The sequence below is a fragment of the Plasmodium gaboni genome, chromosome 12 (assembly GCF_001602025.1).
Source record: "Plasmodium gaboni strain SY75 chromosome 12, whole genome shotgun sequence".
Classification (NCBI taxonomy): domain Eukaryota; phylum Apicomplexa; class Aconoidasida; order Haemosporida; family Plasmodiidae; genus Plasmodium; species Plasmodium gaboni.
This window is the reverse complement of record NC_031492.1, coordinates 179,937-197,097: the sequence shown is the minus strand read 5'-3', so window position 1 is coordinate 197,097 and position 17,161 is coordinate 179,937. Positions and strand designations below refer to the sequence as shown.

At 18.8% G+C, this 17,161-nt stretch overlaps 4 protein-coding genes across 4 annotated transcripts; all 4 read left to right on the top strand.

Moving 5' to 3' along the window:
* Positions 1-1,521: 1,521 nt before the first annotated feature.
* Positions 1,522-5,078, top strand: PGSY75_1206200 (putative eukaryotic translation initiation factor 3 subunit 8; the record flags this gene model as incomplete). The annotated part of the gene is made up of 3 exons (XM_018786652.1): positions 1,522-1,602; positions 1,937-4,632; positions 4,910-5,078. 3 exons carry the CDS (start codon positions 1,522-1,524, stop codon positions 5,076-5,078), a joined length of 2,946 nt encoding a protein of 981 aa, XP_018640517.1.
* A 1,023-nt stretch (positions 5,079-6,101) lies between these two features.
* PGSY75_1206100 (putative IMP-specific 5'-nucleotidase) lies at positions 6,102-8,542 on the top strand (the record flags this gene model as incomplete). Its single annotated transcript, XM_018786651.1, has 9 exons — positions 6,102-6,204; positions 6,337-6,573; positions 6,668-6,795; positions 6,949-7,099; positions 7,192-7,324; positions 7,536-7,753; positions 7,856-7,933; positions 8,095-8,263; positions 8,425-8,542. The coding sequence occupies 9 exons, from the start codon at positions 6,102-6,104 to the stop codon at positions 8,540-8,542; spliced, it is 1,335 nt and encodes a 444-aa protein (XP_018640516.1).
* A 1,098-nt stretch (positions 8,543-9,640) lies between these two features.
* On the top strand, positions 9,641-10,561 carry PGSY75_1206000 (shewanella-like protein phosphatase 2; the record flags this gene model as incomplete). The annotated part of the gene is made up of 1 exon (XM_018786650.1): positions 9,641-10,561. The coding sequence occupies one exon, from the start codon at positions 9,641-9,643 to the stop codon at positions 10,559-10,561; it is 921 nt and encodes a 306-aa protein (XP_018640515.1).
* A 2,191-nt stretch (positions 10,562-12,752) lies between these two features.
* On the top strand, positions 12,753-16,211 carry PGSY75_1205900 (conserved protein, unknown function; the record flags this gene model as incomplete). Its single annotated transcript, XM_018786649.1, has 1 exon — positions 12,753-16,211. The coding sequence occupies one exon, from the start codon at positions 12,753-12,755 to the stop codon at positions 16,209-16,211; it is 3,459 nt and encodes a 1,152-aa protein (XP_018640514.1).
* Between the last annotated feature and the right edge of the window lie 950 nt (positions 16,212-17,161).

The window sequence follows — 17,161 nt, the reverse complement described above, 5'->3', positions numbered from 1 at the left end:
GATTGCACAAAAATATTATTCTAAATAATTTAATATATATATATATATATATAATATACATATAAGTGTGTATATATGTAATATATTTTATATCCTTTTATATTTTTATATTTTATTATTTTATATATATTTTTTTTTCTTTTGTGTATTTCTTTATCAACACACTTATAAATTATCTATATTTCATTTATAAGATACAAAATTAAGTAAAAAACTTAAAAAAAATACTTATATTTTATATTATAATAAAAGAAAAAATTCAACATTTAATTATTATATGGAGAAATTAATATATTATTATATATATGCTATTATATATATATTATAAATCATTATTATATTTTTTTAACTAAAAAGAATATATATATATATATATATATATATATATATATATATATATATATAAATTTATATACATTTTTTTTTTCATTTCTGTGTTAAAAAAAGAAAAATGTTGTAAGAATTTTACAAATAAACTAATAAAAAAAGAGTAAAATAAAGAAGTATAGCTATGTGGAATTTATATATTTTTTATTTTGATATTTATTATATAAATGCATAGAAATATAAAAAATAAAAGATTCAATTTATTCTTCTTTAAAAAAAATTAATATATATAAATTACATTATAACATATAGTATATACATAATAATAATATATAAATTCATAAGAAAACAAAAAGAAGCCCGAACATAATATTATTATAATAAGAGAAATATTATATTATATATAATTTTTTTAATTCTCTTTTTTTAGTTTTATTTGAAATAGAAAAAAAAATATGTATTTATATATATATATATATATATATTGTATATATAAAATATCACTGTATAAATTTTCATATATATTAAACCTCATGAATATATATAAAAATAAAATATATTATATATATTATATCCCATTTTAATAATAAGATATTATATATATATCACATATATTTATCATATAATAATTTATTCATATATAAAATATAAAAATATAATTATATATATACTTATATATATATGTATATTTTTTTATATTTTATAATTTTAATATTATTGTAATATATATTATCTTTATAAGTCCCCATATATATATACATTTTACATATATTTTATTTTTATTATATATATATATATATTAAAAAAAATATAATTTTATTATAAGCACAAAATAATAATTTTGTTCTTTATTTTTATAAGATCGTTTTAATTTTTATTTTTTTTTTTTATATATATATATATATATATATTTTTATTTATTTTATATATATATTTATAATTTCCGTTGAATTTTTTTTATTTATAAATATATATATTAGATATATAATATATTTTATATTTTTTATTCTTTTATGTAATTAAATATAGTCATATATATATATATATATATATATATATATATATATATATATATATATATATATATATATATATTTACATATTTATATCTACATAATAAATTTGGTATATAAAACAATTCCCCTTTTTTTTTTTTTTTTTTTTTCAATTAATTTTTTATAAATTTTTTTAAAAATGCAATCGAAATTTTGGGCCAAGGCAATAGATGAAGATAGTGGGGATAATGTAACAGAATCTTCAGAGAGTGAAGTTGAGGTATTAAAAAAAAATTATATATATATATATGAAATAAAATTATTAGAAAAATACATATATTATATGTATACATAATAAAATTAATAAAAAATTGTATTATATATTAATATAAAAATATATATATATATATATTTATATATTATATGCTGTAATATGTAGCTTGATTTATTATATGCTAACTATTGTTATTCATTCAATTAATATTTAATTTTATATTTAACTATTATATTTTTTGTGTAAATGGAGTTATATAAGTAACGCTTATATATATATATATTTATTTTATTTACATTTGTGTGATTATTTTATTTTTTTTTTTTTTTCGTGTTTATAGGAAAAGAAGCCAATTGTGTCTGCACAGGCAGAAAGGTGGGCCGCTATAGATAGTAGTAGCTCAGAAGAAGAAGAAAGAGTTATTAAAACGTATGAAGGAAAAAGGCTACATTTTTATGAAACTACAGGAGATAGCATAAATGAAAATATGGATAATAATGATTTTAATCTCCTTTTAAAAGATTATGAAAATTTATATAAATTTATGATAAAAGAAAGTGCTGATTGTATCCCTAATTTTGCTATCATATACTTGGATAAATTATCTAAATATGTTGAAAACACATTCCAGAATAATGTAGAAAAAAAAAATTTGAGCAAAAACAAAGCACAAACGTTAAATAAATTAAGAGCCAAAATTAGAAAATGTAGTGAATTTTATCAAGAAAAATTAAACATATATAATGAAAACCCTGACGACTTTAAAGATGACAGAAAGAAGGATATGGATGATGATGATGAAGATGATGAAGAGGACGATGAAGAGGAGGAGGAAGAAGAAGAAGAAGGACAACAAGAACAAGATGATGATAATGAAGATGAAAAAGATCAAGATGATGATGGAGATGCAAAAGGGAAAAAGAAAATAAGTAGTAAAACAAAATCAAAAAAAGGTAAAGAAAAGAAAGAGGAAAAAGATGATTATGACGATGATAATGATGAAGACAAAGAAGATGAAGCAGATGACGACGATGATGATGATGATAGTGACGATTGGTCTTATAGTGAAGATGATAATTATGTTTCTGATGAAGAAGATGATAAAACAAAAAGTGCTATGAGTAAATGGGGTTTAAAAACCAGCACAAAAGTGGAAAAGAAAAAAACAGTTAAACAGAAAAAAGTAAAAAAAGAATCTACGAAAAAAGAAGAAAAAGCTAGTCGTGTTGTGGAAGATGCACAATCAGCTAAAAATAAAGGATATGCAGAATTATTAAGTACCAAGAATTTAACTGAAGATGTTATAAGGGAAAGAGTTAAATTAGTTATAGAGAAAAGAGGTAGAAAAGGATTAGATAAACATGAACATATTAATATATTATCTAAATTATGTGAATTAGCAAAAACTATTAGTACACAATCTTATATAGAAGTTTTAGAACATTTAATTAATTTAGAATTTGATGTAGTATCTAGTGTATATACATATATGTCTTTTAATATATGGAATAAAGTATTTAAATATGTAGAACTTATTTTAGATATATTAATTCAAAATGAAAACTTTTATTTAGTATCAATAAACATAGCAGAAGAAATAACAGAAGAAACTACTAATGAAAAAGAAAAAATCATAAAATCATGTAAAACACTTATATCATTCTTAGCAAAATTAGATGATGAATTATTGAAAGCTTTATTATATATAGATGTTCAAACAGAAGAATATCGAAAAAGATTAGGTAAAACAATACATATGATAGGTTTATTAAAAAAAGGATATAATTATGTGAAATGTATAAAAAATATGCCTGATTTAGCTATTCACATATCTTCAAGAATTTTAGAGCATATGTATTATAAACCTGAAATATTATTTAAACAAATATGGACATACATTATGAATGGAAAAGATATGTCATCAGATTCATTGAATAATTCAAATAGTGTTGCAGCGAAGGAAGATGGACAAGGCAAAAAAAAAAAAAGAATTGAAAATGAATTGTTTGATGAAAATTTAATTAATAATGATAGTATTAATCCACCTAAAATTATTGAAGAGTATGTATATGAAATATTTGAGTTTGGAACGAAACAACAAAAGGTAAAAGCTTTATTACAATTATCTTATAATAAAAGTTTATATGATCAATATTTGGAAGCCAAGGAATTATTAAATGTAGCTAATGTACATGAATTAGCTATGAATTCAGATATTCAAACCCAAATATTATATAATCGTAATTTAATACAATTAGGTTTATGTGCATTTAGACATGGAAAAATATATGAAGCTCATTGTTGCTTAATGGAAATTTGTTCACAAAATAAACATAAGGAATTAATAGCTCAAGGTATATCAAATTTAAAAAATCAAGAAAAAACACTAGAACAAGAAAGAGCAGAAAAAAGACGATTATTATCATATCATATGCATATATCAATAGAATTAATAGAATGTGTAAATAATATATGTGCCATGTTATTAGAAGTACCAAATTTAGCAAAAAATACATATGAATCAAAAAAAGATATTATATCACGACAATTCAGAAGATTTCTAGATATATATGATAAACAAATATTTAACAATCCTCCTGAAAATAATAAAGAAATTATTATATTAGCAACAAAACATTTACAAAAAGGTAACTGGAAATTATGTTGTGAAAAAATTTTTAGTTTATCAATCTGGCCAAAATTCCCAGATAAAGAAAAAGTACAAAATATACTTAAAGAAAAAATTAAACAAGAAGCTATGAGAACATATATATTTAGATATATATCAATATATGAATCATTTTCTATTGATCAATTATGTGTTATGTTTGATTTAAATCAAAATGTTGTACATTCCATATTAAGTAAAATGATGATAAATCAAGAAATACCAGCTTTCTGGAATGAAAGTAGTAAATTTATACTTATTAGTAAAGTTAATCCAACTACCCTACAAAATATGGCTCTTAAGTTAGCTGAAAATGTAAATGAAGTAATGGAGCAAAACGAGTTGGCCCTAAACATGAAAAATCCAAAGTAAATAAATCATAAAAATATATATATATATATATATATATATATATATGTATATATGTTATACATTTTTATATATATGTTATCATACATTTTTATATATATGTTATACATTTTTATATATATGTTATCATACATTTTTATATATATGTATATTTTTATTTGTATATATCCATGTTATCCATTTATATATATCATTATCCTTTTATATATTCACATATGATACATTCTTTACATTGTTAATATTTTCATTACATTATTCTTTTTTCCCATTTTATAGATTTATGTTTATGCAAGAGAGAAGAACACAAATGAAAGAGGAGAAATCAAATTGGACGCAAAAAAAAGGAGATCAAAAATATCAAAAAAATTATAACCAAAAGAAAAATGCTCATTATAAAAAAAATTACAAAGATAATAACGCAAATAAAAATTTCAAAAAAAATTAATATCTTACATATGTATGTAATACATGTATAGATTGATTTATGTATTTTTTTTTTTTTTTTTAATTATTTTCATAAATTTATTATTATTTATTCTTTTGTATGAATTATATTAATATGTTTTCAATTTTTATCAATTAAAAATAAAAATTCTATATAAATATTTATATGTTCAAAATTATTACAAATATATATATATATTAATATGCACGTGAAAAAAAATAATATATATATATATATATATATATATATATATATACATATATATATTAATTTATATATTTTTTATAATTTTCAACAACTAAAATAATTTTATAAAAATAAACTATTCAAAAAGATTTAAAAAAATATTTATAAAATATATTAAAACATGGAAGGTTCTACAAACAACACAAAAGGCCTAGTTGTTACGAACAAAATATGTGGTATTTACATCAATAAAAAAAAAAAAAGATATATATAGATTTATATACACACATATATATAATATATATATATTTGAAATTGTATATAATAATCCACATAGAATTATTTAACATGTGCATATATAAAAACAATATATTTCATTTAATGCCTCGTTTTAATATATTTAATTAACCCACATATAATGATTAAAATATAAATTTCTTTTCAATATTATTTCATTAAAAGATATTAAAATAACTATAAAAATAAAAAAATAACAATAAGGATATTGTAATTCTTGTAAAGGAGAAATATAAATAATTTATTAAAAAATCAAAAATAAATTCACTTACTGCAACGTTATTATTATATATATATATATATATATTATATACATATATTTTTTTTTAAATATATTATATATATATTTATTAATATGTATATGTTCGTAATCTATACATAACCATTTGAACTTTTTTTATGTAGCCTTTTGTCTACTAAGCTGTAAAATATAAATATATATATATCAAATACATATTATATTATTTTCGTTGTTTAGGAAATAAAATTTTCTTATGTGATGAATTCTGAAATTATAATGAAAAATTATTATTTATAAAGATGAAGAATTTGGACATAAATACATTCGATAATATCGAGGATATTCCTTTAGGTTCTTCTGAACAAGACCCATATGATTTTTTTACTTTATCAGATAGAAATGGTAAATATAAATATATTTAAAAAATATGAAATGTGTTTTAAATTTGCATTATTTAATATATATATATATATATTTATATATATATATATTTATATTTATAATTATATTTTTTTATTTTACAATAACTTATAGTTATGAATTCAGATATGAAAAAAAATATTGTTCAGTGGAATAATCGTTATAGCTACAATCAATTAAAAAACAAAGACAGTTTGATAATGTTTCTTGTAGAAATATTTAGATCTCTGTTTGTATCCAATTGTATTGACAAAAATATTGATAATGTATTATTAAGCATAGAAGAAATGTTTATTGATCATTATTATAATCCACAACATAGTCGATTGAAATATTTGATAGATGATGTTGGTTAGTAAATTAAAATGGAAAAATTAAGAAATATATTCAAGTATTAAGACATTATATATATATATATATATATATATATATATTTTTATTATAGGAATATTTTTTACAAAATTACCTATAACAAAGGCTTTTCACACATATAATAAAAAATATCGTATTACGAAAAGATTGTATGCTCCACCAACATTCAATGAAGTTAGACATATACTTAATCTTGCTCAAGTAAATAAAAAAAATAATAAACCATATATACATACATATATATATATATATATATATATATATATATGTATGTACATATTTGTAAACTCTTATACATATAAAATTATCTATATATTTTAATATGCCTATATATTTACATATTTATCTTATAAGATTTTGTCCCTTGAAGAAGGCCTAGATTTATTAACCTTTGATGCTGACGAAACACTATATCCGGATGGTCATGATTTTAATGATGACGTTTTAGCTAGCTATATATCATGTTTATTGAAGAAAATGAACATTGCCATAGTGACAGCAGCTTGTAAGTATAAGAATGTAAAAATATATCTGATATGTATAAATGATTAAAATATGTATATATATATATATATATATATATATTTATATTTTTAGCTTACAACGATGATGCAGAAAAATATCAAAAACGATTAGAGAATTTGTTAAAATATTTTTCGAAGCATAATATTAAAGATGGATCATATAAAAACTTTTATGTTATGGGTGGGGAAAGTAATTATTTATTCAAGTAAAATATAAAATGAAAAAATAAAATACAAAAGATAAAATATATATATGTTCCGTATGTATTCATTAATATTTCTGAAAATGATTATTTAATAACAAAGGAGAAATATAAAGAATATTATTTATGACAAAATGTATGCATGAGTATTATTTCTGCATGTATATATTTAAATACCCAATTATTTATATATAAAATGTTATATTTAATATAGATGTAACGAAGAAGCTACCTTATATTCAGTACCTGAAAATGAGTGGAGACATTATAAAAAGTTTGTTGATTATGACACTGTTCAGGATATATTAAATATATCGGAGAAATGTTTAGAAAAAGTTATAAGAGACTTTGGTTTATGTGCACAAATTCAAAGAAAAGAAAAATCAATTGGTTTGGTTCCTAATAAAATACCATCTTTAAATATTAAAAACGGTAATGCGTTAAAATAATAATTAATATAAAAGTTGGTATCACTTATTAAAATAAGGTATATTAATTGAATTATATAATTTATTTATTATATTTTGTTTGCAGAACAAAAGAATTACATGATAAAATATGAAGTATTGGAAGAAGCAGTAATTCGTATAAAAAAAGAAATTATAAAAAACAGTAATTCAAAATGAAAAATTTTATAAATAAATATATATATATATATATATATATATATATATATGTATATATGAACATTTTTATATTTTTATAATTTTAACTTATATATGCTAAAATACTTTATAATTAATTTTTATATCAATATTATTTTTTTCTTATAGAAATAACGGCACCTTATTGTGCATTTAATGGAGGACAGGATTTATGGGTAGACGTTGGAAATAAAGCGGAAGGCCTATTAATATTACAAAAGTTATTAAAAATACAAAAAAAAAAATGTTGCCATATCGGTGACCAGTTCTTACACTCAGGAAATGATTTTCCAACAAGGTTAGATTTATATATATGTACATAATTAAAAAAAAAAAAAAAAAAAAAAAAAAAAAAATAGATCTATACTACAACTAAGTATAAATCTGTAAATATATATATATATATATATATACATGTTTATGTTTCACTTTTTTATTCATTTATATTATACTTAACAGATTTTGTAGTTTAACATTATGGGTTAGCAACCCTCAAGAAACTAAAGCATGCTTAAAGAGTATATTGCATTTAAACATAAAATCATTTATTCCGGAAGTTTTATATGAAAATCAATAATATATATATATATATATCTAATTTTGTAAAATGATATAATATTATGAATACATACACATATATATATATATATATATATATATATATATATATATATTTAATTAAAAATAAGATATATTTATGTATTTATATGTTCCACCTGTTAATTATTTTTTTCCATTTTAATTAAATATACAATATATATATTTATTTCTTATTAGTGCACTTTCTTCGGTTAAATCATCATAATATGTAATATAGTAAAAAAATATATATACAAAGAATACATCCAACATAGTTTAATTAGATTTATGTACTTAAAATATATATATATATATATATATATATATATATATATAATATATGGTATATATTGTTAATGTATATTTTATTTTTATATATAAATTTTTAGACGTACTACTTTTCGTACATTCCAAATATTGTTATATACAAATATGCAGTGTGGAAAGTGTTGTAAGATTATAGAATAAATTTATTATTTTTATTTTATTTCATTTGACTTTATTTTATTATATTCTACAATATTATAATTTTATTTTTATTTTTATTTTTATTTTCATTTTTAATGTTTTTGTATATTTGATTATTCATAAGGGAAAATATAAAATAAAATATACAACCATTTTAAATGAATGAAAGAAACATATCAGTTTTTTATATAGAATATGTTAAAGTATTAATTGTGCATAATTATTATTTTACCTCTGAAGTTATATTTTAATATAATTATATATTTACAAGTTTATTGTACTTCTTTTATGGTCACATTAAACCTTTAAACGTATAAAAAAATAATATGTCATCTTATATAAATATTACTAATAATAAAAATGATAAATATATTTAAAATATAAGTGTGTCTTTAATATTTTACGTAAATAATTAATATGATTATATATATATATATATATATATATATGTATAGTTTTTAATTCTGTATAATTATAACAGTTGAAAAATTATTATTTTATGGTGCAAAAAAAAAAAAAAAAAAAAAAGCTAAAAAGTAAATATACATATATATATATATATATATATAAAATTATAATTATTATTAAAAAATTTTCAATATAATTTATTCATCGTACAAATTTAAATATGAGTATATCATATTTAAGGAATTTTTCATGTATATATATATTTTTGATCATTATATGGCAATTTAGTTATGTATATAATGAAAGTTATTCAAATATAAAATGGGAACATGATTTATTTAGTATCAGTGATTTACATAGTGATTTGGATGCTTTAAAACAGATTTTATTAAATGAGGATATAATTGATGAAGAAGATAATGCAATAAGACGAAATGTGCTAGTGATAATAACTGGGGATGTTTTAGACCCAACTTATGATGATATAAAAATTTTATATTTTATTCAAAACTATAATATAAAGGCAAAACCATTAAATTCACAAATACAATTAATATTAGGTAATCATGAAGTTAAAAACATTTGTCTAGAGTTTAGTGACCAGAACAGATATGTACAGGAATTTGAAGCCAGAAATAATTTATTTAAAAAAGGTGAAATATTATATAATTATTTATTGGAACAACCTTTTATAATCAAAGTAAATGATATTTTATTTTCACATGCTAGTATAATGCCTTATTTTGCTAAGTATGGTATTGATGAGATAAATAAGGAAGGAAAGAATGAAATAAAAAATAATTGTGAATTATTCAAACGCAAAAAAAGGAGTGGTCAAAGATTCTGTGTTTGTTGTTTGCATGGACCGACATTTAATAGATATTTTGCTCGTGCTAGAGAAATACCTTTTAGAAATAATGTATGTAAATCTCTCTCTAAAACACTAACAAAATTAAATGCCAATAAATTGGTTAATGGACATACTATTCAAAGAAATAAAAAGGTTAATGAATACTGTAATGGAAGTCTTATATTGGCTGATACCGGCATAAGTAAATGGAAGTATGGTGTTATTAATTATATTCAATATTTTCAGGATGGAACACATAAAATAAATTATATAAATATGGATATATATTAAATATATTACAAAATGAGGGATATAAATATATAAACATATAAATATAAACATATAAATATAATCATATAAATATAAACATATAAATGTATATATATATATATATATATATATATATTTATAGGAATGTAATATATTCTGTTTTTAAAAATATGTAAAATAAGTTAACTAATACATATTAAAAAAAAAAAAAAAAAAATAGGATATCAAATACCTTTCATCATTTAAAAAGCCCCATTAATCAAATATAATATAAATAATACAAAATGATATATACATATTTATGCTAAACATTTTCAAAATTCCCTTTATTTAATAATTTTCCTATGTGTTTTACTTATTCCTTTTTATTATAATTCTTTAATTTTATGTATACTAATTGGAAGGATTACGATACACATAAAGATAAAAACGTTCATATTTTTAAACATTACATAATTATAAATTTGCATATAAATATAGTTGTGTATAAATTATTCTTATATTATTATTATTATTATTATTAATATTGTATATGTGGACATATTCGAAAAAATAGTCTAATATTTTTTTTACCTATTTTAATATTATTAATATTTATTATTACTATTTTTTTTGTTTTTTTTTATTAAATTTAAATTAAATATGGAGTATTATTTCATATATATCAAATGTATATATAAATGTAATTTATTTGATATATATATATTACATTTTTATAACTTTTTTTGAAACTTCGATTATATAAAAAAAAAAGTTTTATTATAATTAAGCCTTTTTAAAAAATGAACAAATTATTATAAATGGTATTTCAAGAATATTTTGATACTTTAACGCATATGTAAAGCTTTACTTTTATTAAAAGTTAAATATGAAAATGTATTAATATATAAATATATATATATTATATATATATATATATATATATATATATATATAATTATAATAAAATGCCCTATATTTTATGACTTCATGGATATTTACTAATTTCATATTTATTGAAACAAAATGAAATTTTAATTATTTGTATATCCTTTTCAAAGTATCATTTGTAAAAATTATATTATATATATAATTTTTTTTTTTTTTTTTTAATTTATAAATTTTCATTTTTCTTTCAAATGAATAATAAATTATTTTTTTTTTAGAAATATGTAGCACATTTATCTATCATTTTAATTCATATAAGAAAAAAAATATATTTATATTTTTTTTTTTTTTACCTTTTTTCTTCATTTCTTTTTTTTTGACTATATAATATTATATATGTATAATTACATTTAAAAAGTTCATGACGTTAATGTAATTAAATATATATATTATTAGTAATATTTATTATATATAAAAAATATATATATGTAACATATATATATATTGTATATATATTAAATATGGTATAATAAATAACTTCTTTATTTATTTTTTTCAATATTGAAAGGAAGAAATTATATATAATAAAATTATTAAAGAATAGAAATATATATATTTATAGATGCATATGTATATAATGTATCAATGTAAATGTAAAATATTTTTTGAAAGCAATAGGTAATGTTAATGTTAAAAGATAAATAAATTTATTGAATGAAAAAAAATTTATATAATGCTTTTAAAAAATGTATAATATATTATTAATATAAAATATAATATATGTTATGTAAATATGATTATTTTATAATAAATACAAATTATTTTTTATATGTAAAAATATATAAATATTATATATATATATATATATATATATAGAATTATTATATTTATAAAATTAAATTCATTCTAAATTAAAACGAAAAAAAACAGTGGTGTATTTTTTTATATTTAATATATATAATTAAAAGAACTTTCAGTATTTGAATTATTTTGAAGATTGATATATTTTTTCGTTGCTTTTTTTTTTTTTTTTTTTATGTTTTTTAAAAAATTTTTTTTTTCGTGAAATATAACATTTTTATGTATGAAATTTCTTTTTTATTTAATATTAGAATAAACAAGAAAAAATATAAAGGCATATTAATAAATAAAATATATGTATTTATATTAATATAACAATTTGTTGTTATATTTGACATATTTATGAAGATTTTTAAAGGATCATATCTTTATAAATAATATACATATATATAATAATATATTATTTGTATTTCTTTTTTCTTATTTCTTATTTCTTATTTCTTTATTATTATTATTATTATTTTTTTTTTTTTTTGTTTGAGTAATGTTAAAAAATAACTTTAATCCTGATATTAGTGATGATGATTATGTAAGTGAAAAACAAATATTTCAAGGATCTAACAAAACTATATTAACTGTAGAATCAATACATGTGGTGAAAGGAATAGATAAAGATATAAAGAAACAAATAGAAGAAGGAAAAGTTTTTTTGAGTGACATAAGTCCAGTAAAAAATAAAGAAATTGAAGAAGCATTTTTAAAAAGTTTATGTAAAAGTTCTTCAACATGTTATAATAATAATAGTAAAATTTTTCATCATCATTTTAATGATAAAAAAAAAGATTATTCTAATGAAAATTCTTCGGAAGAAATAAATATAAATATAGAAGAAAATTATGATCGGTTTAATATAGATAAATCAAAATATTATAATAATGAGAATTTATTATCATATAATAAAAAGAATAAAATTAATGATAAGGATGACGGAATAGATGATAATATACTTATTCGTCCTCCTAGTGATTTACAAGAACATAAAGATGATGAGATATCATCACAATATTTTAAAAGTTATTCATTTGTCAAAAATTTGTCTTCAAATATTTTTGAAAAATATACGTTTAATGATCTACCTGATTTGTTAGAACAGGAGACTATTAATTATATTAAAAAGCAAGAAAAGATATTACACAAAAAAAGATTAAATGCTAATTTAGAAGCATTACGTTTACAATATATACCAATAAATAATGATAAATTTGTTACTATACCAACTGATATTAAAGAAAATATTTTAGCTTTATTTGCATGCATTATAATAAAACATATAGATTCATTTGAAGATGAAGATATACAAAATCATTTAGATGAATTATGTAAAAATTTCCTAAAACAGTTAGCTGATTTATTAGTAATAGATCCAATTGCATATCAATGTGTTATTAAGCCATTTGATCAAAGGAAAATACTTAGAGAAGTAACAGGAGATAAAACACCTTATGTTCTATATGAAAAGCCATTTGTTGATAATATATTAGAAAAAATAGGAAATCTTCAAGCTAATATAGATGCCAAATTTAAAAATGTCGTTGAAGAATTAAATAATGAAATGGACTTTTGGCAGAATGATCATATAGACGATGAACAAAGTGATCAAGATAAGGAGTATTTAAAAAATGAACTGTTATTAGAACAGGGGAATCTCAAAATTGAAGACTCCAAATTTCATATAAAAAATAACATGTCACCTAAAAAAACGTTTGTTGAAAGAGAATTGGATGATAATTATAAGGAGGAAGCAATAAATGATTACTTTTCTGTAAATAAAAAGAATGAAGAAAAAATATTAAAAAAAAAAAATAATAACAATAATTATAATAAGAATAACAATAATAATAATAATAAACATGACACGAAAAAGGCGGATCATACAAATGATAATGATGTATCTAGAAATATAGGAGGATGTAATAACGATCTCTTGGTTGTCAAATCTGTTGATAAAAATAAATTGGACAGTCTAAAAGTAGAAAGTAAGGATAATAATGAAAAGGAAAAGGAAATTTCCTCAACTGGTGAAGGTGACAACAAGGATAGAGATGATAATAAGGATGAGGGTGACAATAAGGATGGAGATAATAATAAAGATGATGGTGACAATAAGGATGGAGATAATAATAAAGATGATGATGACAATAAGGATGGAGATAATAATAAAGATGATGATGACAGTAAGGATAATGATGATAATATGGATGATGATGACAATAAAAATGATGACGAAAATAATGATGTTGATAATAATAAAAATGATGATGATAATCCAAACGAAGTAAAAGAAAGTAATAAAAAGAAAAAAAAGAATAAGAAGAAAAAGAAGAAAAAAAAGAAGATTAAAGAAAATTCAAATGGGCGTAATGAAAAAGACAAGTTAGATGACAAAATTGGGGAAGATAAAATAAAGAGTAATATTTATTGTGAAAAACAGAAAGAAAAAAATGAAGAATTTGATGATCTTATTAAAAATCATAGTAATTCATCTGAACAACTTAACAGTAGTAATATTAGTTTGAATTCAAATAATTTAAAAAATAATAAATTAAGAAAAAATATGAATGAGAAAGATTTAAAAAATGATATGATAGATGATGCAGATATTTTATCTAAGATAAAAACTCATATTGTAAATAAAATGGATATATATGAAAGTGAAAGTTATTATGAAGAGAGTGATATGGAGAAGCATTTAAATCACGGTGTGCCTATAAAAGCACCTGAAGTAAAATCAGTATTATTGAGAGATTTGATTACTACATATATAATGACAGGTAATAATAATGCAAGAATACATTTATTCTTTCAGAAATTTGCAAAATGTCTAAAAATAAATGAACTTTTAATATTAAGGATAGAAGAAAATCTGGCAGCAGATTTAATAAGTGCTTTACAAGCATCAACGAATGAAACATCTAAAAGAAGAAATATTAGAAGAATGAAAATTGCTGCAGCAGCTTTAGGTGGTGGTGCCTTAATAGCATTTACTGCAGGATTAGCTGCTCCAGGTATTATAGCAGGTTTAACGGCTCTTGGTGCAGGTGGTAGTAGTTTAACTGCATTTTTAGCTTCAGCTAGCGGTTTAGCATTTATTGTTTCATTGTTTGGTGCTGGTGGAGCAGGTTTGACTGGTTACAAATATAGTAGAAGAATAGCAAATATAAAAACATTTGAATTTATTATGTTGAATGGTAATATTTCTAAATCTTTGAGTGTATGTGTTTGTGTAAGTGGAGAGATTAAAAGTGATGATGATATAACAAATCCATGGTTAGAGGTATTTCCAAATTGTTATTGTGATTTATATTGTTTGAAATGGGAAAATCATTTATTAAAAACATTGGGATCATTAATTGAAACAATGTTATCACAAGAATTTGCAATAACAGCTAGTAGAATATGGTTACAATATACAATAGCTAGTACTTTAAGTGCTGCCTTAACATGGCCATTAGCATTAATTAAATATGCATCAAATTTAGATAATGTATATTTATTAATAAGAGAAAGAGCTCAACAAGCAGGTCGTATTTTAGCTGATGCTCTAAGTGATAGAAATACAGTTGGTCAAAGACCTGTTATTTTAATAGGTTATTCAGTTGGTGCTCGTGTTATATTTTATTGTTTAAAATATTTATATTCAAAGAAATTATATAATATTGTAAGTAATGCCATATTTATTGGTCTTCCTGCTACTACTAGTACAAGAGTATGGGAAAAAATTCGTATGGTAGTAACTAATCGTGTTATTAATGTATATTCGAAAAATGATTGGCTTCTAGGATTTTTATATAGATATATGGAATGGAAAATAAATGTTGCTGGTTTGATTGCAGTTAAAGTACCTAATGTGGAAAATTATGATGCAAGTGGCATCATACATAGTCATTTAGATTATAAGAGAAAATTAAAAGACATTTTTCATTTAATCAATTTTGATATGTAAATGTATAAATAAAATAAAAAAAAAAGAGTAAAATAATAATAATTATTATATATTATTAATTTTTATTTATTATTCAAATTTTTATTTATTTTATTTATTTATTTATTTATTTAATTTTTTTTTTTTTTTTTTAATTTTAATCTTTTTTCTAATATAATTTTCAAATTTTTTGTTAGAATTTTTTAAAAAACCTTTTATTTATATATTATTTGCTTATGATTTTTTTTTTTTTTTTTTTTCTTATTATATTACTTCAAAGAATAAAATATATATATATATATATATATATATACAATTAAAAATATTTTCTTTTTAAAAATGATATTTATAATAGAATATTGTTGTAGTTTCTACGAATATATTTTATATATTGTAAAAATATATATGATCATTATAAGATAAAAAAAAATTGTTTTATTATATTAAATTATATTTTATTTCAATGTTGAGTTTTAATACATTTGTAAAATAATTTATTAACAAAATAAGCACAAAATAAATATTCATTGGAATTAACAAAATTAAAATTTAAAAATGTGAATAATATAAATAATATTAATATAATAACATATTGTAAAAAAAAATAAAAATAAAAATAATTAATAGATAAGATTTATAAATATATTTAAAAATATATAATTAAAATTAGAAATGTATAATTCTTTTTTTTTTTTTTTTTTTTTTTTTTTTTTTTTTTTTTTTCTTTTTTTTTTAAAAAAAAAAAAAAAAAAAAAAAAAAAAAAAAAAAAAAAAAAAAAAAAAAAAAAAAAAAAAAAAAAAAAAAAAAAAAAAAAAAAAAAAAAAAAAAAAAAAAAAAAAAAAAATAAAAAAATTAATTAATAAATTTTTTTTTTTTTTTTTTTTTTTAATTTCAGTATGTATCATAAATATATATGAAATATATGAACATAAATTTTTTTTTTTTCAGTATGATACATACAATATATACA